The sequence below is a fragment of the Heterocephalus glaber genome, unplaced genomic scaffold, assembly GCF_053883595.1.
Source record: "Heterocephalus glaber isolate CG9 unplaced genomic scaffold, H.glaber_assembly_v1.0 deba00000937, whole genome shotgun sequence".
Taxonomy (NCBI): Eukaryota; Metazoa; Chordata; class Mammalia; order Rodentia; family Bathyergidae; genus Heterocephalus; species Heterocephalus glaber.
In genome coordinates, this window is record NW_028258173.1 from 750434 (window position 1) to 775705 (window position 25272).

Below are 25272 nucleotides of genomic sequence, written 5' to 3' on the forward strand. Positions count from 1 at the left end.
AAACAACCCACAGTGTGGGAAAAAAAATTTTCCAGCTATTCTTAGACAAAGGACTATTATCTAGAATGTATAAAGAACTCAAAAAATCAGAGCCCCCCCCAAATTTAAAGACTCAATCCAAAAATGGGCATCTGAAAAGAAAGACACTTCTCAGATGAAGCAGTATAAACAGCAAATAAATATATTTTAAAAATTCAACATCACTGGTCATTTGAGGATGCAAATTAAAACAACGCTGAGATTCCATCTCACTCCGGAAAGAATGACTGTTATCAAGAAATCAACCAATAACAAATGCTGGTGGGGCTGTGGGGAAAAAGGAACCCTGCTCCACTGTTGGTGGGAGTGTAGACTGGTGCAACCACTGTGGAAATCAGCGTGGAGATTCCTCAAAAAATTAAAACTACAGGTTCCATTCCGCACAGCTGTTCCCCTTTTTAGTATCTTCCCAAAAGAATTAAAAGCATCATAGCACATGATATATGCACACCCAAGTTTATAGTGGCACAGTTCATTATAGCTAAATCTTGGAAACAGCTTAAATGCTCATCAACTGATGAATGGATAAAGATGTAGTTTTTTGTACACAATGGAGTATTACTCTGTGCTAAAGAAGGATGAGTTTGAGACATTTATACCTAAATGGATGCACCTTGAGACCACACTCTTAAGTGAAATAAATTGGTCATACATTTTTAAATACTGCATTGTTTCTCTGGTGTGAGAAACCAAAAGTGGAAATAAGGACTATTATAGAATGTATAATAGATAACTGGAAAGTGGGAAGAAAATGTTCAAATGAGAAGAGGAGCAAGAGAGGAGGGAGGGGGAGAGGAAAGAAGGGACAAGAGAAAAAGAGAATAGAAGGAAAAAATGAAAACAAAGCTTTTGTAAATAAGGAGGGAGAGAGGGGTTGAAGGAAAAGGGAAATGAGAAGAAAAAGAAGCAAGATATATCATCTACAGGTACAAATTCCCTATGAGGAATGTGATCATTATGGATATTTAAAATGCACCGGTCAATGTTTTGCTTAAAAAACAAAACAGAGGGCTGGGGATTTAGCTCAGTGGTTCCGCTGCCTGCCCTGCAAGCAAAAAGACTGGAGTTCGGATCCCCGGTACCAAAAAAAAAAAAAAAAAAGGTCACAGCTCATTTCCTGTAACTAGATACACAGAAAAGCTGCACTTCAAACTTAAGGTCACAGGAAAGAGCATTTTATTAATTTTTCTCGTAAAGGAAAAAGAAGTAACCACAGAACAAGAGCACAGGCTGTCATAAGGTGCGTGGTTAAGCTCAGTCGTGGGCGTCTGAAGGACTTGGGGGGTGTGAGTTAGCCTGGAAGTTCTGGGGCCCAACCCAAGGCCGAGCAGCCACAGGCAGACCTGCTCCACCTCAGGGAGGACCCTGGTCTCCCCTGCTCTCCTCACGCCGGGCACCCAGGTCCTGCCCCGCTCGGGGGGAAGCGCCCCGACAGTGTGTGTGTGTGTGTGTGTGTGTGTGTGTGTGTGTGTGCTGGAGGGAGGGCTCCGCAGCCAACCCAGATAACTGGCTCTCGGGAAGATTGGCCTTCTCCCCAGTGTCCTCCCACCCGCCGACCCTCCGCCTGCCCAGCAGCCTGTGTCCTGGAGAGCAGCCACTTTGGGCCGTCCGAGTCTGCGCCACACCCCAGGAAAGGCAGGAGAAAGGACACGGGGCTGTAGAAAATGGGTGTATTTTTCTAATTTATGAGGGCAAGGAAGCATGTTTATTGTGAAGGATAACACTGTGAAACATATAAAGAGGAGAATAAAAATCTCTCCCTACTCCACCAACAAAGGTAACCACACAGCGCCATCTGTGTGTTCGTCCACTCATTCCGCACCTGCCCGAGGTCCTGGTGCTGGGGCAGCAAAGGGACAGACTCCAGGGTCCCCAGGGAGGTAGCAGTGCAGCTGAGTAGGGCTCGAAAGAATTGAAAATGAAGGGGCTCTCCAAGAAAATAGACAAAATTACAAGCACAAAATTGTATATAAGGTGAATATTTATTGAGGCTGAGAAAGGAAATCCTAAATTTTAAAAAATATAAAAATATCCAAGAAATAACAGTATTCTAAAGTAAATGGCACCACCTACAATCCTATTTTTTCCTTCCCAATTCCATGTCCCCCTGCTTGCCTCTCCAGGTGACCATGATGCTTTGATGTCTTCTTCTAGGAAGGGGAAACCGAGTCCCTATTTCATCTAAGACCTGCCCCACAGACTGAGATGCAGGACCTGTGGCTGCACTCACGACAGCCCCAGGGAGTCCAGAAAATGCTGTTTCTCAAGATTCTCATCAAAACAGGAAACTGGGGAAGAGCTGTGTGTCTGAGCCCCGGGCTCTGTCCGGGTGGCGAAGCAGCCGGCCTCCGAGGCCCCAGCCTCTGCCAGCAGTCACAGGGCTCACACACTCCACACAGCTCACGTCCACCCCAGGACCACCGCCTCTTATTCTGGTGCCACGCAGAAGGACCCAGAGCTCTCAGTCCATCCTCAGACCTGGGCTCCCAGAAGCCCAAGAACTGGCCCCAGGGCTGAGTACGCCTGAAAGAACACTGCTCACCTCCCCAGGGTGCAGAAGAATTGGCCCCAAACTCCAGGACGTCAAACAACAGAAATCTCCGGTCACCCAGTTCTGCCCACCAGAGCTCTCAAAGGAAGGTGTCAGCAGGGTTGGTCCCTGCTTCCCTCCACAGCTGGCTCCTTCCAAGTGTGCATCTGAGCCCAGATGGCTCCTTTGGTGTAAGGATCCAGGTGACTGGGATTTAGACCCATGCAGTGCCCTCACCTTCACGTGCCACGTCTGGGTCCAAATACAGTCTCATTCACACCTTGTGGTAGACGTGAATTAGTACCAGGGGATGCTATTCAACCTAGCACACCACCCTTCTTTCAGACAGCTCAGAAATTACTCTAGGAATCCAGGAGCAACTGCACACTCATAAATATAGCTCACTAAACCTAGCTACACTCATGCCCAGTCTAAGGCCCCGCAGCCAGGCCCCAGGAGTGCCCCAGTCAGCTCAGTGCAAGCAGACAGCAGTCTGGACCATCACAGTCCCAACGTCCTTGAAAATTCCACACCTCCCTGACCCTGTGAGTGGCAAAGTCTGAGGATCAGGAGTCTTGAGGCAGGTGGCCACCAGTGGTTTTGGGCAGGGACACCTCCCGAGCTCTATGCATTCTGGGCACTGCATTCACAGCCTCAGGGCCCTGGTGGTGGGGCAACATCCGTCCCACCTCTGGGACCCCACCATCCTGCTGCTCCCCCGAGCATAGGCCATGAGCCCAGGGCAAGCCTGAGACCTCCCCAATCCCTATGCCATGGCCTCATGGGCTCAGACTGTGGTAGTCAGCTCTGGGCCCTCCCAGGGGCGGGGGTGTGTAATTAAGGGCTGAGGAACAAGCCATACCCAGCTTGGGGAATGGCCAGGGTAACAGAAAACCAGGCTAGAGTCTCTGAATGAGATGGGCAGATTCCTATTCAGCCAGATGAGCGGCTTTCAGTTCCTTAGAGGAATATAAACTAAGCAGCTGCTCTGCCCATGCCTGAGGGCCAGACACAGCAGAGCAAACAGACTCAGGTTCTGTCCCTGTGGACTGGGGCAGCCTGGACGGAGATGCCTGAGGTGCTGGGCAGCAGCAGGAGCTCCTAGACACTGGGAGAAGGGAGGTCCCAACATCTGGGCCCAAGGAAGCCATGGGCAGCACAGGGACACTTGGACAGAGTACCCAGGTAAGGGACAGGAGGGCCAACGTGTTGGGGTTGGGGCTCCCAGGATGACAGGGGACCTGGTTGCAGACACAAGACCTGAGCTCAGGAAGGAGGGATGATGGGATAGGTAGAACAGGGGAGCCAGGCCAGCCCGGAAGTGCTGGTGGGGGAGCACCCTGACCGGCCCAAGGGCGCCACAGCTGTCTCTGGCTGGGAAAAGGCCCAGGACAGCAGTGCATGGACCAGACACAATCCGAGGACATGAAGAGAATGATCAGTTCTGGATGTGCCATGGCAGGGTGGCGTGGACCGTGGCTCAGCTCACGTGTGACAAGAGGAGAGTTCAGACTTGGGCCTGTGAGGACCACCCAGGGACAGGGAGCAGAGCCAGGGCCCCACCTGTCCTGCAGGCCTGGGCAGCACCCGGGTCCTGGGCCCACCAGGGTGTTAAATGGCCCAGGCTGGACCAGATCAGCAAGGCAGAGGCTGAGCAGAGCTGCAGCAATGCAGCCCCCTGACCTCTAGACAGAGGGCACCTGAGGGGACAGAGCAGCAGTCACACCCACGTCTGCCCCTCAGCCACCCCTGGGACACTAACAAGAAACAAAATTAGAACAAATTTAGCTGTAGGGCCAATTGATTTTCATTCAAGGTTTGTGAACCTGGGCAGTGCCATTCTACGAAGCTGCGTGAGTGACAATGGCAGAAGAGACGGAAGAGCAGAAAGCTGGTGAGAGGCAGGTGGCGTTTCCCAGGGTTAGAGCAGAGGAACTTCCTCGTGGTGCCAACTTGGGTGGACTGGAGTCTCCTGTTTAACAATCAGGTGTGTTTGGGGATCTACCTGCCTCCTCCGAGCTTCAGTTGGTTGGTGTGACAGTAGCATGAGAGACTCCTTTTGGTCTGACCTGGTCAGGTCTGTGTTGACCCAGCACAGAAAGCAGTCCAGAACTAGGGCCTCCTGTCACTTTTTAACAATGCAAAGGAGAGGCAGAGCTGGGGGGAACTGGGCACGCGGTGGCTCAGTCTCTCTGGAAGCTTCTGACAGCCCTGGGGAGGAGAAGGACCCCAGCTGCCAGCTAGGTCTCAGCCCAGTGTGGCCAGGCAGCTGGGCAAGGATTCAGGGCTGTCAAAGTTCCCCATTCCCCTTGCTGCCCCCAGCGAGGTTTGATGGCCCCTCCTTCCCCTCCCCACAGGATGCAGCGCTGCTGATTTAAGCCTGCCACAGACAGTAGCTGCCTGGTTGCAGCTCACAACCTCGGGCTGTGGGTGGAGCAGGAAGGACGGCTGGGCCTGCAACAGCACCAGGTTCTCAGGGCTCTGGCCATCCCGCCCCCTGGTGCTGGCAGGACCCGACTGGTCACACTCCTGCACCAGGTAACAGCAGTGCAGAACCTGCTCACCACCGCACTGGCTAAGGAAGCCCCACAGGGCTCTGGGGGCTCAGCACCAAGCACACAGGGGAACCTGTGTCCTGCCCTGCCTGTCCCACAGCTTCCAGTCTGCCCCTGCATCCCCCCATACCCCTTGTCCCACCCTGCCCACCCCATCCCACTGGAGACTCGGTGGGGACCTCAAACAGCCCTCCACCACTAGACAGTGCTCTCCTGGGATCTGCAGGACACTTTACCTGCCAGTTACCCTCCTCTGCTCCTCAGAACAGGCAGGATCTAGCTGGGAAGTCCTCCAAGGATGGAAACTTGAACAGTGCCCTGGGGTGGCTGGAGATAAGGTTCAGGGGCTGGCGGTGGGGCCAGGAGGGGAGATCAGAGGGAGGTGGGCAGAGCCTAGCTGCCCAGGGCCCGCTGAGATCTCTGGGTCAGCAGGGAGAGCATCCTGTCAGGGTCCCGCCTGGACAGGGCCCCGAAGCTTGGAGGGAGTGAGCCCTGGTCCACAACCCCGCAGTCCTCCCAGGGCAGCAGGATGGGTGGCCCTGTTGTGACAGCCCCTCCTGCTGCCCTGACTCGCTGCCCCTCTCCTCCCTCCTGCACAGGATGAGACCTCTCCAGCCCACACCCCCTGGCCCCTCTTGTTGCCCTCAGTCTCAAGGGCAGTGGGTGGTGGGTCTGTCTGCAGACTCCTGGGCGGACCTGACTCAGGTAGACATTGTCCAGGTCCCTCCCTGAGCCTCCTGGAGTCTCCAGGCTGTGACCAGGCGGACCCACCTTCCAGATACCCCTAGTATCCCCACAGTGCCTAAGACACCTCCCCGGGGCAGCCACTGCTCCCTTAGGCCACTTTGTTACACGAAATATTTAATCCCCACAAGGGCCCGCAGGAGTATGGGCACCACCCCTCCAACAAACTCAGCTTGACCGGAGGAGGCCCAGGCCAGGACAGTACAGTTGAGGATACCCAAGGCCCTATGGCCCCTGCATGATGACCTAGGAAGGAAGGGTCCCCTCGGAAGACCCCAGTCCCCTCCCTATAGAAGTAGAGTGTTTCCACCAGATGCTGGGGCAGTTTTTCAGAACTATTTGGACAGGAAATATGAAGGAAAAGGACCTCTGCCCAAGGCAAGACCTCCAGGAGGTTGGTGTCCTCCCTCCCTCAGACAAACGTGACCTGGGACCTAGAGGCCAAGGACACACAGCAAATGTTCCTGTGCTTGGCCTGCCTCCCTCCGGTCCCCACACCCCAAAACCATGCAGGGGACCCCTCATGGCCTTTCTGGGCTCTGAACTCCACAGTGCAGCCTGCAGGCCTTCTGAGTTAAAGATCAAAGCCACCACAGATGACAGAGGAAGATACCAGAAAGAGGGGTGGGGGACCCCATTGGGCTCTCATCAGTCACCAGCAGGATGACAAGAGGCCAGCCCAACCTGCAGGGACCGAGGCGTCCCACAACCTCTCCAGGTCCCAAGTGCCCTAAGCCCAGGAAGCATCTGTCCTTGTGCCTTAGCCTGAGGCCACTGTGGCCATACTGTGGGCATCCTGCCCAGCAGCCGCCCCTTTCCTGTCCCACAGAGGGAGGGTGGGGGACTGTGAGGTTTGGGAGTGGATCCCAGAGTCCTGAGCAGCTGGCAGGCTAGCAGGGACCTGGGAGGGATGCTATGGAGCAGAGGCAGGGTCCAGGCCCATAGCCCTGACTGCCGTCTCAAGTCAGGTCCACGGCGCAAGGCCCGAGGCAGGCGCTGCTGAGGCCCCGCTTCCTGCATCTCTTAGGGGTGTGAGGTTGCATCCTGCCCTCTGGAGGTGCATGGGGTCTCCCCTGCGGCTCAGTGCCCAGAAGCACATCCCAAACCCTTGGCCTCGGGCCTCCACCAGGTCCCCCCACTGCCTGGGAGCCCTCCACCCTGGGGAGGACCCCCATCCTAGTAAGACCCCAGCCCCATTCTCCTTCCCTAGTAGCATCCCCCACCAGCCCCTGCTTGGGCCGTGGGACTTTCTGCTTTGGGGAAGGCTCCTGCTTCTAGCAGATTGCCTTAAGCTTGGGGCCCCGCTGCTACCTCAGCCTTCAGGCCTGGACATCAAGGCCCAAAGGATGCCTGTCTGCCCAGGCCACCTGGTCCTCACCCCATGGGCAACTTGAGAAGGAGGGCTTCCTCTGGGAGGACCCCAAGGCCCACGGAGGTGCCTTTGCTCAGGTGGGACACGGACTCCCCATCTCTGCCTCCAGAGCCCCCAAAGCCCACTCCGGGAGGGGGGAGCAGGGCTCAAACAGCAGAACACATGCTTCAGCCAGGGCCAGGGGCTGAGACCCAGGCCCTGCATTCCTTGTGTGAGCTTTGAGATGAAGCAGAGTGACCCAGGGGAAGACATGGCTTTCAGCTCCTGTCTCCGTGCAGGTCCAAATGTCATGTTTGCAAGTCCAGGCGAGGCAGCTGCCAACCTGTCACTCTTGCCTGGCCTGCCTTACCACATCTCACACCGCAGTGGCAGCCAGCCCAGCCCACCCTAAACCCCCGGGCTTCTGGGCATCCCCGAGTGCCCTGACGGCTGCCCTGGAAGACCAGGAGGGTTAGGCAAGAGCAGTCGTGAGGGGTCTACCTAGCTCCTGTGGGAGCCGGTAGAGGGCCTGGGGACACAGCGGGGGGGCCAGGCTGGGGACCAGGCAGCCACCAGCCCCAGGTGCCAGGGCCCTGGCCCCTTCTCTGAACTGGGACCCCAGCTGGAAAAAAGCTCCATCCCCAAAGAGCCCTGAACTGGGCAAGTTTCAGGGGACCCAGAGGTGCCTTCAGGACCGAGGCACCTTTCCCGTCACCTGTGTCTAACATCAGCCCCCAGGAAGGTCCCTTCTGCTCAGAGAGACCCTGGAGACCCTGGGTCCACGGAGGCATGCGTCAGAAGTCAGGGGAGGCCCCATCTCTGTCTTCATCTGCCTCGATTCGAGGGTGCCACACAGAGTCATCCTCACCTCAGCGGACACCTACTTGTGCCAGGCAGCTCAGCACAGAACAGCAAAAAAAAAAGGAGCTGACACCCATTCTAGGGATGAAAGACAAAAGGGCCCCCAGGGCTCCCCAATGCACGCCCCACAGACTCGACTCCAGGGGCAGAGGGCTTGGAGCCCCCACATCCCTTCCCTCCCACTGTGGGCCATGGGGTGACTCATTTAATGCCCAGAGAGCTGCACTGGAACAGCAGGGTGCTTGGGAAAACCCACATTCTCACACAGAAGGGGTGCAGAGCAGGAAGCTGAGGCCATACCTTGCCCACCACAGGAGAGGACCTTTATCTTGGGAGTCTAATGCACCAGCTGGTCCCTGCTCACAGGGCAGAGACCACAGACCATAGGCTCACCTCAGCCGCGGCAGTCCAAAGACCACCTCTGCCTTAAGCACCAAGGGTGGGGCCTCACTAGAAACCAGGCTGAATCTGGGCAGGACTTCAGCCTTCGTCTGATACAGAGGGAATAAATGTCACTCCCAACCTGCTATATGTCAGATACACTGAGTTCATGTTCCCCAAAATCGAAGAATGAATTCTAAGAAACAACTGAGGTTGAGTAGAAAAATTTATTGAGAGAGATAGCTCCTGAGAGGCAGGAGGGGACCCGAAAGTGGGTTGTCAACAAGCCCACTTCCCAAAGGAAGTTTAATAAAACAAAATCACAAGGTGGGTACAACGTGGGTCAAAACTATGATCAACCAACAAGATTACAAGTATAGCTGCTTAGGTAATATTGATCCAATGGGGAAGCAGGTCACATAGCAAGTGTACATGGAAAGAACAAAGAGCTTTCAAGGAAAGGATGGATCAGGAGGTCCTGGTCACCCACCTGGGTGACTGATGGCTACCTATACTTTATTGAACCAGGTGATCCCAATTCTAGTACAATCTTCAATTTATTGCTTATCCCTCAGGAGGCACGTCGGCGGCCGGGTCGTTCCACCTTTACCTTGAGACCTGGCTGGCCTTCAACAAATGCACCTCCAGCCACAGCTGTGATGTGCTCTGCACTGACTCTCTGGAGGGCCCATCCTGTCTGACTGTAGTATTTCTTTTCTTTTTTTTTTTTTTTGGTACCGGGGATCAAACTCAGGTCCTTGCACTTGCGCAGCAGGCCGCAAAACCACTGAGCTAAATCCCTGGCCCTAACTGTAATATTTCTATGTCACTTGGCTGTCTATAACACCATGCCCTGGAGCTCGCCCCCCCCCCCAAGGGGCTGTCCCCTGCTGAGCTGGGCAGCCGGGGGCTAGAAAGCAGTGGTCAGCCCTGGGAGTCAGCACTGCTCCTGCCACTGCCATGCCCGGCCGTGGAGCCCCTGTGATGTTCTGACACACCCTCCCTCTGGCCTGCCACCTAGTGTGGGAAGGTGGCCCCTGACAAGGCTAGTCCTGGGCCCGTGGCCATGTGGGAAGGAGGGTGAACTATCTTGTGTGCCCCAGGCCAGCTCCCACACATCTAGGACCCCTGCCTGGACCTTGCTCTTTGCTCCCATGCCAGGTCAGAGGCTGGCTGCCCCTTTCCTACTGTGCTGTCTCCTCTGGGATCATTCTTCTGTTCCTTGTCACCCAGTCTGGAAAGCCTCCCCTTCCCCAGAGAGCCTGCCCTGAGCTCTCCCACATGCAGCATCGGCCGCTCCTGGCCCGCCCTGTTCCCCCTGTCCATCTTGGCCTCCCTCCTGCCTGGTCTGCCTGTGCTGCTTCCCAAGCCTCTGCCCAGCACCCTGGGCACTGCCCATCTCAGCCCAGCCACCCTCTCATTCCCAAGATGTCTGCGCCGGGCAGAGTGGCTTTGTGCAGAGTGAAGGGGCTGAGGAAGGATCTGAACAAGGGGCAGTTTCATCCACCACACCTCGGCCTGGGTTGTGACCTCCACGGGGCTCCCTCCCTTCCCTGCACTGGAATCCTGGGCCGGCCCCTGCCTACCCTGACCCCGGACAGCCCTGACCACCCAGAACAGGTTCCCGGATGGTTTCTCAGTGCAACCCCCATCTCCATGCAGTGGCTGAGCAGGTTTCCCCAGGTCCAGGGGACACTGTGGGCTGTCACTGTCTTTCTGGAGCCAGAGCCAGGCCAGCCCTCAGAGTGCAACCTGGCTACAGCTCTGAGAAGGGCCGCTTGTCCTCTGGAGGCAAGACAGCACAGAGCAGGAGACAGTCCCCTCAAACATCGAGGGCCAGGGCTCATTGAGGAGAAAGGCAGAGTGGACTGCAGGATGCTGCCTTGGTGAACTCTGGGCAGCAAGACAGTGGAAGCAGTTTTTCCTCAGTCCTCTCCTGTATGTCTCCACTGTCTGAAAATCAAGAAAGGAGAGCAGGAGGGAGGAGAGCGAGGCCTGTGCCAGAGGGCGAAGGCATGTCCCAAGCAGGGTGGTACGCCCACAGGAGCTGCCCCCAGCTTGTTGGGCTCCCAAGGTCCAGAAGGAACTGCTCCGGGGGAGAAAGGGCCACTGGGACCTCCCATCCTCTGTCCCTTTCTGCCATTTGAATTTCTGCCCTGGACTTCCTCTAGGGTTGTTTGTATTTTCATTAGCTACTGGAAAGCTACTGGGAATCTTTGTAGCGGTGGGGCTGAGGCGGCCCTGAACGGGCTCCAGCGTGGGGCCGAGGGAGGAGGAGGAAAGCGGCTGTCTTCTCCTCTGGGCTCCAGAGCCAGGCAAGTTCATCCCCACCTGGAGCCTGGAGCCCCAGGCTGCCCTCCAGGGCCGCAGGCTCCTGTCCCCAGGGCCAGCCATGGTCACGGGAGACTAGGTCACCTTCTGAGTCCCCCATTTCCCATGAACCCTAAGTGCCCCTGGGGCACTGGCTGCTCTGCGTGACCCCTGACGGCTGTCCCACGCCCCACCTCCTGGACAGCACCTCTGAGATTCACTGCCTCGAGTTCATGGTCCCTTGAGGCCGGGACTCCCACATCCCGTCCTCGGGAACTCTAGCCTGGAACTCCTCTCACTGTGAATTTCTGGGCTTTCGGGTCTGCCATAAACACGAGGGTTGAGAGTAGCTCCGTGACAGAAGACTTGCCCAGCACCCACCGGGCCCTGTGTTCAAGTCCCAGCACCACAGAGGAGCACTAAACATCTAGAGCGTCTCCTCCAACTCAGTTCCCAATCCCATCCTCACCTATCGCTCACTCCCCCACGTCTGCCCTTGGCCCTGCAGGAGTGAAAATACAGGCCTGCCGGCAGGCTGAAGGGCAGCTGGCTGGCAGCCCTGCCCAGAGCCCCCCAGGACCTACTTCTCCTCAGCCTGGCCACTGTGGGCCTCAGTGATTTTGGTGCCATCCTGGCCTTGACGACACCCTCATGCTGTGTTCTCACCCAGCCAGCACCCATGGTCGCACTAGCAGGCGGCTCATGCTGTTTCCACCAGGAAGCCTGCCACCTACAGGGCCTCATACATGTGCCCCTCTGCCCTGTGGAGGGCCTTCTACAGGCAGCCTCCTGCTGGGGTGACCCGCCAGCAGGGACCCCCTGCAGGGGCAAGGGAGGGACTCAGCCGAATGAGAAGCACTTTTTCTTGCAGCTCTGGGCTCCACCAGACTGAGCCCTTCAACCCTGCCGTGGTTAGGGTTCCGAGTGGTCATTTCCTTGCCATGGGGCCCAGTGTCTCCTCTGCTCCAGCTCCCTGACACGTCATCTCTCCTTCCAGTAGCTGTTGTCTGAGGCAAATCATCGGAACAGAAACCAACTTGTCAAAACAAACATCCTTGGTAGTGACACAGCATGACAGGCGCGTAGAGGAAAGAACTGCCTCTGCTGGCAGGAGGCCAGGTCCCAACAGACACCTCGGCTCCAGGATAGGGTCAGGCAAGCCCCAGCCCAGCTGCCCCACTCCTGTGTGCTTCATGGGCACCACAGTCCCTTGGAGCAGCCCGCCTTGGCCCTGCAGGGCTCCCTTCCCTCCGCCCGGCCTTGCATAGCCACTCAGGCTGGACTGAGGGGCTCCTGGCCAGGTCTCCGTGGTGTGACCTGAGGGGACCCAGGGGCCAGATCAGCACTACACTCGCCCTGAGAGAGCTGTCCCTCGGTGTGGCAGGAAAGGGAAAAGAGGGCCCTGTGTTTGCACATTTTAACTCAGCTTATAATTCACAAAAGCATGCTGAAAATCTTATTGGAAATTTTAAGAATTTAAGCTCAGAAAACTCTCTGCTTTTTTTTTCTTTTTTTTTGTTTTGGTACCAGGGATTGAACTTGGGACCTTGTACTTGGGAGGCAGGCGGCAGCACCACTGAGCTAAATCCCCGGCCCCAACTCTTTGCATTTGATTCCAATGATTCTGACAGACATCATAAAAGATGAAACACTAACAGTCCTTCCAGCTTCGTGAGCATCTGGTGCTGGCCGGGAATGCTCCCTGTGACGTCCCTCCAGCGAATGACTCACCTGGTGGGAAGCCCCTGTCCTCCAGAACCCTACCGCAGCTGCTGTCTCTGCTCCTTCCTCTGTCTCCCTTCTTTGCCATCAGGGGCAGCCAACGCAAGACTCCACTGTGCTCTGCCCACTAAGATCGCAGGACGAGTCACCCTTCCGGGGGAAGCTAGCAGTTGCCTGATTTCCTACTGTTTTCATCAGGGTGAGCCCGGTGGGGAACAACTGAAAGTAACGATTCGATAACCCCTGAGTGATGGAACCCAGAAATCTAATGCACGAGGTGAGACTCCTGCCAGCCCCTCACGTCTTAGATCACACTAGCATCCGTCTCCCTCTGTCAGAAAAAACAAGAGTGACTGGGTGTGTTCTTTGTACCTGGAAGACCCGTAAGGACCAAAGTCAGGAACACTGCCAGCATGATGCATGGAGGTCCTCTGACAAGGAGGCCTGAGCAGAGAAGAGGGGGCGGAGGGCAGAGGGAGAGATGGAGGCTGGCGGGGGAGGCAGCAGCCAGCAGGAGCACGGAGATCAGAGTTCCAAGACCAGGGTGGGGGGTGTTTGCATCCAGAGAAAGAAATCAGAAGTTATGCTTTTTCATATGTAACATTTTGATTTCCTGTGCTGGAGATTGAACCCAGGCCCTCCAGCATGCTAAGCAAATGCTCTGCCATTGAGCTACACCCCAGTCCCTCAGATGTAACATTTTATTTTTGTTTTGTTTTGTTTTTGTTTTGGTACCAGGGATCAAACTCAGGACCTTGTGCTTGCAAGGCAGGCATGGTGCCACTGAGCTAAATCCCCGGCCCTTGTTTTTGTTTTGAGACAGAATCTCACTATGTAGTTCAGGCTGGCCTTGAACTATGTAGCCCAGGCTGGCCCTGAACTATGTAGCCCAGGTTGGCCCCAGAGCAATCCTCCTGCCTCAGCCTCCCGATTACAGGGCTCAGCCTGGGATTACAGACGTATGCCACCGTGCTGGGCAAATGTAACATTTTAATTGGCTTACACAATAGAAAGGTAAATAAAATGTAAAATGGGAAAGCCCATCCAAGTAGGGAGAACCAACCTTGCAAAGTGCCATCTAACAAAAGACACAGACAGATCCCAAACTGCACAAAGCGTAGTTTAGTGGGGACTTATGAACAAAAGTGTGTCTTGGGCAGCACAAGACAAGAGGCTCCCTGTACCCCACAGCAGGAGGAAGGGGTTTATATGCTGTGAGAAGTGACTCACAGCCACCCTAAACACACTTGCCCTTTCTTGGAAACTATTAACAAGCCTAAGGTCACTTAGGAAACAGTCCCAGCATGGGGGGGTATCTTAAAGACTTTGTCTTATAGAGTTTGGGGTGTGGGCCAGGGTCACCTGGCAGGCAAGGTGGCAGTTATACCCAAAGGCGGTAGTCATGCCAAGCTGGATCCCTATGGCAACACTATTTGCAACACAGAATTTTAGGTAGTTCCACTAGACTCTACTTTCGTTGTTTTATTCAAGGGATTTATCCACAGTGCTTGACATTTGAAGATTCCTTTTTCATCTCATCATTTCAGGTATGTGCACTCCTGGAAATTATCTGTGATAGTACATTTCTTTTGGGGGTGCTGCAGCTCAAACCTAGGGGCTCATGCATGCTAGGCAAGTGTATTATCACTGAACTACACTCCCTGCCCTACATTATTCACAATAGCCAAGACATGGAATCAACATGGGTAAGTTAAATTACACATATATATTTATTTCAGCTTTAAAGAAAAGCCCAGCTGGGCATGGTGGTGCATGCTTGTCACCCCAGCACTCTGGGAAGCTGAGGCAGAAGGATCACCATGAGTTCAAGCCCAGCCTGGTGATTTACTGGCTTAACAAGACCCTGTGTTAAAATAGAAAAAATTTTGAGACAGGGTCTTGATATGCAGACCAGGCTGGTTGTCCTTCGTCGATTTCAGGACCCAAGACCACACCTCGAAAACCCACCCAGACACACCAGGAGCACGCTGCGACAATCTGCTAGGCACCTCTTAATCTAGGGATGTTGGCATCAGGATTAGCGGGTACAGATGCAGAGTCTCAAACTGTTACACTCAGAGGTAGAGAGGAGAGCAGTGATTACTATGCACTTAGGGAGTTGGGCTGACGAGGGAGATACAGGTTAGAGGACACAAGATTTCGGTTACATAGGCTGAATCATATCGAGAGACTATTGTATACTGTGACTATAGTTAATGACAAAGTATAAAATGTTTTTAAAATTTGTATTTTAGTTTATTAGTACACGTGTGTAATCCATGTTAACTTTCCATGTGGGAAGTTGGGACGTGTATGTATATAACACATCCCAATTCCTTTTTTTTTTAATGCAATACTGTTTATTTAACTTGGAAAACATTTCAGCATTCTAAATATACAAAAAAATAACACAGCGATGCAAATCCTGTTTAATACAGAAGCTTTTTGAACCTTCATCGGCTCTCTGCAGAAAATGAAGAGTTCTACAGTCTGTTTGGAAACAGTTTCCATCTACTGCACTTAACTAAAAAAACAAAACGGGGGCGGGGATTTAGCTCAGTGGTTTTGCCCCCTGTTGCGCAAGCGCAAGGACCAGAGTTTTATCCCCAGTACCAAAGAAAAAAGGAATCCAAACACTTCTCATGCCAGCTGACCCTCTTGGTCCCCAGCTAAGATGGGCAGCGGGATGCTAGGTCACTATATACAGAAGCTGACTGGACGCCCGCCATAGCCGCAGCGACAGCTCTATGGTCCCCTCCCGGTGGCATTTGTCCCACAGCCTCAGCGCCAAGCAGGGGGCACCGAGGGTTTGCCTGGATTGCTTTGTTCTTTTTACAATCTCTAGATATGTACAGTTGGTGGCCAAGGGTTTCTGACCAATAACCACATAGTTAACACCACCTTACAAATTCAAAAACAAACAAATGGCAGAGACATCTTCAAACGCCTTTACACACCAACAGCAAAGTGCACAGAGCGAGGAGGAGAACACGGAGTGCCTTTTCAGTTAAAAAATGTCTGGAAATACGTACAGCTTTGATACAGTTTCACAGTGCTCCAGACGACCCCCAAGCCACACAGAACAACTGCCGCCAACTTCCAGAGCATTGGAGACCACACGTTCGAAATCGGGCTGTCATTTAACCTACGAGTTCAGTCGCGGCGCGCCCTACGCAAGGGATTCACAAGGAGACAGAGAAACATTTTATTCCTTCCTCCTGCTGCTGCTGCTGCTGCTGCTGCTGGCCTCCTCCTCCTCCTCCTCCTCCTCCTCCTCCTCCTCCTCCTCCTCTACCTTTTTCCGGGGAACTTTAGCAGGACCCTTGGCAGCACCAAATTTTCCTTTAGACTTATAGTCAGCAACATCCTTCTCATGCTTCTCCTTCAGCTTTGCCACCTTGGTGATGTAGGGCTGCTTTTCGCTGTCACTTAAGTTATTCCACATCTCACCCAGCTTTTTGGCCACATCTCCAATGGTGATACCAGGCTTGGTGGATTTTATCTTGGGGCGGAATTCTGAACAAAACAGGAAAAATCCAGACGGTGGTCTCTTAGGGGCATTAGGGTCCTTTTTCTTCTTGCCTCCCTTTGCAGGTCCACAATCTTTCATCTCTTGGTCATGGCACACTTTATCCACCTTGGCCATTTCATCAAACTTAGATTTCTCCTTCCCAGACATCGTCTTCCACCTCTCTGAGCACTTCTTGGAAAATTCGGCAAAATTGACAGGGACCTTGGGGTTCTTCTTCTTGTGCTCCTCTTTGCAGGTCTGCACAAAGAAGGCATAAGCAGACATCTTGCCCTTTGGTTTCTTGGGGTCCCCTTTACCCATCCTGATGAGGATCCGCAGGGGTGTCCTCTGGTACCAGGGAAGAGCTTGTAGCTCCATCTCAGCCCCAGGTAAAGCTCTTCCTCCTCCTCTGAGCCCAGGCAGGCGGCCTGAAGTTTCCAGGGAGGCTGGGCTTCATCATCAGAACCTTGCCATCAGAACCTTGCGTGCAGGCATTATGACATCGCCGAGCTCCGGGGACCGGTTGGTTGCCATGGTTCTCTGAAAGGCACAGGCACCCCACCCAGCTCCCCCAATGCCCCCGAGTGTCCCCAGTATGCCCAGAGCCTCTGCATGGAGGCACCTCACAGCCTACCTCTTCGGCCAGCTTCCTGGTACAGCCTGTGGCCCGGTGGGTTCAGATCTCCCCAAAACACAACTACCTTATCTCCATGTACGTGGAAAGAAAGCCAGCCAAAAAGAAAATGTGAGAAGCTGGGGATGGTGCACACGCCTGTAATCTCAGCACTCGGGAAGCTGAGGCAGGGGGATCGCCAAGAGTTCAAGGCTGGCCTAAACTACACAGCGAGTCCCTGTCTCAAAAAAACCTAAAATAAAATAAAATTTTTAAAGTCTGGGGATGTGGCTTAGTGGTAGAGCACTGCCTAGCGTGTCCCCAATTCCTTCTTTATACCCTCTCCCTCCCTTCCCTAGCCCCTCCCCATCCCTTGATCCCTTCCCCTTTGAGAATGCTCTAGCTCCCTATTTCCTGTTATGTTTTATTTTGCACTTTATTTTTACTCTTTATTTACTCTATATTTACTCTTGCACTTATTTTACTCTTTATTTTTCTCATATAAGAGAAACTGTATGTCCATCAACAGAAAAATGGGTAAAGAAAATGTATTTATAAACAATACAGTACCACTCTGTCAAAAAGAAAGATAAACTTGAGTCATTTGTGGGAAGATGGATGCACCTTGAGACCATAATGTTAAGAGAAATAAATGAGACACACAACCTTGAATATATTATCAAAGAGTGTTAAAAGAATAAATTTTAAGCGTCTGCATCATAGAAAATGATATATGAGCCAGTGCCTATTAAGTAGTTTAACCTAGTCATTCCAGAATGTATACACATTGCAATACATGTACACGATAAATATATACAATTTTTGACAATTAAAAAAATAAATGTAGGGCTGGGGATTTAGCTCAGTGGTTCCCCTACCTGCCCTGCAAGCACAAGGACCGGAGTTCGATCCCCAGTACCAATCAATCAATAAGTAAATAAATGAATGAATGTTAAAAAATTTTAAATGCCACTGTTGAGGGGAGAGTTGAAACAAGTCAACTTTTAAAATGTCTGAAACTGGGGACGCGGCTCAGTGGTAGAGCGCTTGCCTAGCGTGCGGGAGGCCCTGGCGTGGGGGAGGTGAACCAAACACCTGTTCCGCTCAAAAGAAGCAAGTGCTCAACATCACTAGAGATCAGGAAAAAGCGAATTGAAACCTAGTGAGATACCACTTCCTGTCTGTTAGGATGGCTAAGAAGAAAGCCACAGCCGGGGATTTAGCTCAGTGGTGCCGCCGCCTGCCTCACAAGCGCAAAGTCCTGAGTTCAATCCCCAGTACAAAAAAACTCTCCCAAACTCTGGCACCACCCAGCGCTATTGAGGCAGGCAGCCAGGAGACGTCCAGACGCGGCCAGCAGTGTGCAGCCACGGCCGACGCCTCCGCTGGCGTCCGTTACCGACAGGAGCCCGCCCGCGACAGGTGGCCCGGGCTTCGTCCCCAAGGGTGACGGGGTCGGACTGAGGTCGCCTGCGCTTTCCGTCTAAGGCTGGGCCATGCAGCCGGAGGGTCTGCGGCCTCATCCTTCACCCCGCAGGGTCTCCTCGCAGGAGCCCGGGCGGCGTAGAGGATTCGACGAACCCCACACCTAGCGGGGTCCGGGTCTGTCCCTCCTGGGCCGCCGTAACCAGGACTGCTCGGACCTGCCGCTTCACCTCCAGTCACATGATGCCGTCTGGCCAATCATAGGACGACAGGCTCGGGTCTGCGGGGATCGGGGCGGAGACAGACACGTGGGCTGAGCCAATAAGAGCCAATCTATGCGTATTTCCGGTGGAATCGGGCTCGGAAGAGGGTCGTCTTGTGAGTGCTGTGATAGGTCCCGAGGTCGTCGGCCAAACCCAGTCTCGTTTTGTCCAGAGCACTGGGTGGCGAACAAGTGTTCTTAGGAAAGGCCCAGAGGATCGAAAACTTCCAGTCAGAGGTCGGGACGCGAGGACACTCGCGGGCGATTGTCAGCCCAGAGCACCGGCCGTTCTTGTCACGGGTGGGTCAGGGGTCCTGACTTAGAGGGGCACCCACTCTGCTGGTGACAGAATCAAGTGACTCTAGTTGTCACTAACGGAAAACCCGGCTGTGTGGCCCTGGGGTGTCGATTGAGGACACGTCTGGCCCCGAGACCCGCGGGCAGGAGGCATGGCCAGGTAGAACATGGGACTCCCGGGGACACTCAATTCATTCATTCGCTTATTGATGCTGGTTATCAAACCCAGGGCTCTTGCACTCAGCTGCACGCCCCATCCTTTTATTTATTGAGACAGGGTCTCATTGCGTCCCTATTGCCCAGACTAAGCTCAGACTTGATCCTTGTCCCTTAGCCCCCCAGAATGCAGGCATTAAAGATGTACATCAGCACAGCGGGTCCTAAGGACACTTACAAACAGATTTGATGAGCTACAATGCACTTACTACAGAACACACTTAAAATGTACAGCCCAGTGTCCTCAGCATATTTGGAGTCGTGGCGATTGTACCCTAATTTTCTTTTTCGTGCTCCAGAAAGAACCCTGTACCTATTAGCAGTCACCCTCCACCTTTTCCCCACAGCCTAGGAATCTGTCAGTCCCTATAGATTTATCTACATCACATAAATACTAAAAATATATATATATATATAGTTTTTTATCTGAAGTACAGATAAACATCTGTATCTGATCATCCTAGACAATATTTTTCTTTGCTAAATTTGGTCACCCTAAGATGGGTATCTGAGTGCCCACATGTGCAAAATGAACTGTGGCCAGGCGTATCTGCTCAGGGGACATTTGCACACACACCGCTGCTTCTAGATTTCCAAGAAAACAGAGCTTCAAAAAAGTAGGCAGCCTTCTGATCTCATGCCTGGTTCTGCATGGCTCCCAGGGGCAGGTCCAGGCACAGTGCTCCACGGAAGGTCCTGGGCTCGGGGTTAATACCCAGAGAGGGTCGCTTAAGACAATTTTTTTTTTCTTGTAGTGGGGATCGAACTCAGGTCCTTGGGCTTGCACAGTAGTCGGTGAAACTACTGAGCTAAATCCCTGGCCCTGGACAATTTTAGATCTAACAGGCCCACGAAGATTTTTCATGAGTATATTATTGTTCGTAATTGTTCCTCTTTCTATACTTCCACTTCTCTCTAGGTATTACAAATTAGGACCTCTTCCTCTCGGACCGTTATTGAACTCGAGTTGGAAGAGACGAGTCTGGTCTCAAAATGGAGGTAAAACTGCTGCCCAGTCGCCCCCAGCTCAACTCTGGCTGTAGCCGCAGGGGGTGGGGGTGGGGGGCAGCAAGACCCAAAGGAACCAGAGCAGTTGAGGAAGCTTTTTATTGGTGGCTGGAGCTTCGAGGACTACAGATGATAGCGTAAGAGAACATTTTGAGAAATGGGGCACACTCACAGATTGTGTGGTAATGAGAGATCCCCAAACAAAATGCTCCAGGGGCTTTGGTTTTGAGACTTATTCTTGTGTTGAAGAGGTGGATGCAGCCATGTGTGCTCGACCACACAAAGTTGATGGGCTTGTAGTGGAACCAAAGAGCTGTTTCTAGAGAGGATTCAGTAAAGCCTGGTGCCCATCTAACAGTGAAGAAAATCTTTGTTGGCGGTATTGAAGAAGATACAGAAGAATATACTTTGAGAGACTGCTTTGAAAAGTATGGCAAGATTGAAACCATAGAAGTTATGGAAGATGGGCAGAGTGGGAAAGAGAGAGGATTTACTTTTGTAACTTTTGATGATCACGACACAGTTGATAAAATTGTTGTTCAGAAATACCACACTATTAATGGGCATAACTGTGAAGTGAAAAAGGGCCTTTCTAAACGAGAGATGCAGTCTGCTGGATCACAAAGAGGTCATGGAGGTGGATCTGGCAACTTTATGTGTCGTGGAGGAAACTTTCGAGGTGGTGGAGGGAATTTGGCCATGGTGGAAACTTTGTGGAAGAGGAGGCTATGGTGGTGGAGGTGGTGGCAGCAGAGGTAGTTACGGAGGAGGTGCTGGGGGATATAATGGATTTGGAGGTGATGGTAGGAACTGTGGCAGTGGTCCTGGTTACAGCAGTAGAGGAGGCTATGGTGGTCATGGACCAGGATACGGAAATCAGGGTGGTGGATATGGTGGAGGAGGAGGAGATGATGGTTACCATGAAGGAAGAAACTCTGGTGGTGGTAACTATGGTGGTGGTGGAAACTAGAATGACTTTGGAAATTATAGTGGTCAACAGCAGTCAAATTACGGACCCATGAAAGGGGGCAGTTTTGGTGGAAGAAGCTCTGGTAGTCCTTGTGGTGGTTATGGAGCTGGTGGTGGAAGTGGTGGATATGGTAGCAGAAGGTTTTAAAAAAACAACAGAAAAGGGCTACAGTTCTTAGCAGGAGAGAGAGCGAGGAGTTGTCAGGAAAGCTGCAGGTTCCTTTGAGACAGTCGTCCCAAGTGCATTAGCGGAACTGTAAAACTCTGCCACAGAAGGAACGATGATCCACAGTCAGAAAAGTTACTGCAGCTTAAACAGGAAACCCTTCTGGTTCAGGACTGTCACAGCCACAGTTTCCAAAAAGTGCAGCTATTGATGAATGCAATGCATTGTCAATTAGATGTACATCCCTGAGGTCTTTTATCTGTTTCAGCTTTGTGTTTTTCTTTTTCTTTTCATTACATCAGGCATATTGCCCTGTAAATTGTGGGAGTGGTACCAGGAATAAAAAATTAAGGAATTTTTAACTTTTCCCCCCAAAATTAGTTTTATTTGTGTTTCTTAAATCATGACATTTCAGTTTACTGTTATTTTTTATCCATCCCCCACTATTTCACAGTGGGGACTATGTGGTTGGTGCCTCAGAAGAGCCAGGCCTCTGCTTTGTGACGGGTTCAACATCTGTCAGCAGAAAGTCAGCCAGGCTCTGCAGCTGGCCCCCTGGCCTTCTCAGTACACAACCAGTTTTCTTCTTTCTTTTAATGAAGCTGCAGTCCCTGGGCCATGGAATATGATCACGACTCCCAAGAGCAAGGCTGTCTCTGGTTTCATCTATTTATATTTCACTCCCTCATTTCTTCCATCTACTCATTCTCCTGACTCACAGCAACCCTTCTGGTGTGCTTTGTGTGTATGTACTTTTTCATCTCAAGAGATTATAAATTTAATACCCATTCTTATTATGATTATTAGCAAGCTAGGAATAACAGGAAAGAGCCCTGCTAGGGGAACAGTCAGGAACCTAAAGTAATTTTTTTAATTTTTGGATAAAGTTTTTATTACAATAAATAGAGTTCTCACACTCCACACCAAGTTTCCCTGTTAGCACGGTGCACTTGTGTTTGTTGGCATATCATTAAAGGCTACATTCATGCTTCCTCCATTTTACCTGAGGTGCTTTCTGCCCAGGATCCCATCCAGGCTCCCGCAGGACCTTGAATCCTGTCACCTTACGCGCTTCTTTTTCGTCTTCACAGTTTGGAGCGCTGGTCAGATGTTTTGTAAACTCTCTACTGGGATTTGCCCAGTGTTCTTCTCCTGGTTAGACTAGGGTTCAAGGTGTTGGGGAAGCAGGATGACAGAAGTAAAGTGCCCTTCCGTCACATCATCTCAAGGGTCCTTGCTGTCGCCATCGTGTCCGCTGTTGTAGACACTGTGCACCTGGCCGAGGCAGCGCTTGTCAGGTCTCCCTCCTCTTTCCATACTGCACTCTCTGATGGGAAGCCACTCTGTGCAACCTAATTGATGAGCCAGGGAGCCAGGCTTCCCCTCCTTGAGGACAGAAGAGCTACATAAATTAGGTGGCATCCCCTGTGTGCACAATTTGCAGCCCCCACACGGTCATGAATTTTTTTCCTTTTTGTGGTGCAGGGTATCGCACTCAAGGCCTGGCACACAGCATTGCACTAGAAGCTTTTTAACTATAAACAAAATGTATTATATGCTGGAAAATGCTTTTCTGTGCCTACTGTGTTACCCATTAGATTTTTTTCCTTTAGTCTACTCCTGGAAGAACTGCACTGATAATGTCTGGTATTAAACTAGAGCAACCCGAACCATGAGATCCATTTCTCAGATACGGTTGGTTCCAGTTTTGTAATACTTCGTTTTGGACGTTTTTGTGTCTAATTCCTAGTGAACTGGCCCTCCTGGCCCTTTGTTTGCTCTTGTCCAGTTTGTCACCACACAGCCCCGACTTCGTAAACCGAGCTGGACACATCCCTCTCCTTTTCCCTCTCTGGAACATTTTGTCCGAGACAGAAATTTGCCAGTTCCTGGAGCCAGGTGGAGCTCGTGGTGGAGCTGCTCTGAGCTGCAGGAAGGGCAGGCTCCCACGGCCCCTTCGTCTTCATCTGCTCCGTTCTCTGCTTCCTTTTGCTCTTAGTTTTGTCATTTTATAGTTTTCCAGGAATATATCTGCTTCGTTTAACTTTTCAGTTTTATAAGTATATTAATGTTCCTAATTCTGCTTAAAAATGCATGCTGTCTGCCGTCATTTCCTTTCCTGCGTGATGTGACGTGTCTGCTTGTGAGCCCTGTTTTGCTGCCTTTATCCCTGCTGGGTGCTTCCCCATGCTTGACAGCGCAGGGCCTGGCTGTCCCCACCCCCTTACTCCGGTGACCTCGGCCCTCCTCAGTTTTTCCCCCTTGTTTCTTGGGTTTGCTCTGAATTGAATTTCTGAAGCTGATGCTTAGTTGGAGCAAAGCTGAGTCAGCTGCTTTTGCCATTCTACCCATTTCTGGTGATTTTATTTTTTGTGGTAGTGGGGATTGAACTCAGCGCTTCCGACTGACCCACATCTCCTGACCTTTTTTAATCTTTATTTTGAGACAGGGTCTGCTAAGTCACTAAGTTGCCCAGGCTGGGCTTGAACTTGGGACCCCCTTGCTTCAGCCTCCCCGAGTGCTAGGGTTACAGGCCTGTGCCACTGCCACACCCTCTTTGGTGATTATTTCTAACAACTGTGACAGCTATCCTTTCTCTAGCGCCTGTGTATCCCATGCTGTGCTAGACCTAGAACAGCCACCTCTACCCTCCCAGGAGGCACCGCAAATCCTGTTTCAGAGGTCTGATTCTGAGCTGACCAGGAAGTTTCTCAGCCTGTGCCCCAGCACCTAGATTCCCCCACCCCAGCCCTTGGGCTCCAAGGAGCATGATAGAGCTGGCCAGGGCCAGACCTGGCCCAGGAGCTCTGCCAGCTGAGCTGGGGAGGATGCCCTGACTGGAGGAGGCAGCAGCAGAGAAAGGAGGAGGCAGCAGGGTTCCACTGTCACCCCAGGCCCCAGCCCCCACCCCCTCAGAGACAGCTCCACCCTGGGGGGAGCAGACCTGTGCTGCCTTCTCCACTCAGAGAGTGCTACCAGGGCAGCCGGCGGGCTGAGGGCAGGCATCCGAACTGGGAAAAGCACGCCAGGTGACTCACTGCCCAGTCGCTGCATCGTAGCCCCGAGATGCAGATGAGCAGCCATGGGGGCATCAGCACAAATGCCAGATGCCAGCACCAGACGTGTGCACTCCTGCTGGCTTACTAGCCTGCCAGTGCCCAGACATGACAGGCCGTGGCCAGGCCTCTCGGCTGGCTCCATGGCAATCACAAGAGAGGAATGAGATTCCCCAGGGGCCAGGGACAGGTGTGGCCCTCCCAGTTTTGCTCTGACCAACCTTCCCGTTGGTGGGAGGAACTGGGGACAGCAGCTGCAGCCCGAGTGGGACAGTGCATCTAGGGCTACCATGACTTCGTTCAGGCCGGACCAGGCCTGCAGAAGCCCCAGTCCTGTGGGCCTCACCCCACAGCCTTCCCGACACTGGCACTGGGATGGTATCCAGAGCTCAGGCCACCTATCAGGACCACGAGAAGGGGCTTACTGAGCAGGGGTGGGGTAGAACTTGTGCCTGGCAGGAAGGCCCAGGAAGGAAGGCAGAAGGCAGTGGTAGAGGGGGCAGGTGGTGGGCCAAGGGGAGCCCAAGCCCGCATAGCCAGCCCAAAGAGGCAGCCCAGGCAAGCAGCTGCCCCTTACACCTGTGCCTACCCAGTGCTCATAGCAGGTGCTTAAGGTTGGAGGCCAAAGGCACTCACTCCTGTGAGCTTTAGCTCACAACAGACAGCGAGACCATGGTGCATGTCACAGAGCACTGCTATGAGATCAGTGAGACGGCCAGGCCTAGCCAGGGGAACAGGGGTGAGGCTACAAGCCCCAGTTCATGCAGCAGGGGACAGGGCATCCCAGAGACTACCCAGTGAACACACCCAGCGTCAGGGGCTCAGAAGGCCTGCCTGGAATGAAAGAGAAGGCTGGAAGCTGCTTTTCTGGTAGGGCATGGCTAGGGCAGCAGGCAGCCACTCTGCCCACTGCTGGGAGAGCCGGGCTCCTGATGCGTCCAGGCAGTGGTCAGGACAGGTTTGGGCAGCAGGCCTCCCCCCAGCCTCTGATGGCGATGGTGGCTGGAGCCTGAGTCTGGGCAAAGCTCTTGAGCAGGTGTCTTTGAGTACCTCAAGCTCCCAGACCCCAGACCCAGTGCTGCTGGCCCCACCTGCCCTCCACTCACTCCAAGGGTCCTGTGTGCAGGGAGCAGAGGTGGCCCTTGGCAAACCTCTCTGCAGCCGTCTCACCCCTCAACAGCAGTGCAGCCCAGCCCTGGAGGGTCCCCTACCCCTCTTCTGCCTCTGGAGGACAGGACACCGTCTTGGGGCCACGC

The 25272-nt window shown here is 53.0% G+C and overlaps 2 protein-coding genes and 1 pseudogene across 3 annotated transcripts in view; 2 read left to right on the forward strand and 1 right to left on the reverse strand.

Annotated features, from left to right (window-relative positions):
- Window positions 1–14727: 14727 nt before the first annotated feature.
- On the reverse strand, window positions 14728–16953 carry LOC101703789 (high mobility group protein B3). The gene is made up of 2 exons (XM_021241255.2): window positions 15789–16953; window positions 14728–15662 (listed from the first exon to the last, which is right to left on the reverse strand). Exons 1-2 carry the CDS (start codon window positions 16380–16382, stop codon window positions 15639–15641), a joined length of 618 nt encoding a protein of 205 aa, XP_021096914.1. The 5' UTR covers window positions 16383–16953; the 3' UTR covers window positions 14728–15638.
- A 1014-nt stretch (window positions 16954–17967) lies between these two features.
- The window catches only part of Csnk1d (casein kinase 1 delta), a 43446-nt gene continuing 36141 nt past the window's right edge, over window positions 17968–25272 (forward strand). Inside the window, exons 1-2 of one of the 2 annotated variants that reach the window (XM_021241234.2) lie at window positions 17968–18604; window positions 19737–19816. The gene's annotated coding sequence lies outside the window, so the exon portion shown is untranslated. Of the gene's footprint in view, window positions 18762–19736; window positions 19817–25272 lie in introns of both variants that reach the window. The other variant, XM_021241235.2, reaches the window with a different exon arrangement.
- LOC101703439 (heterogeneous nuclear ribonucleoprotein A3 pseudogene) lies at window positions 19811–21952 on the forward strand (annotated as a pseudogene).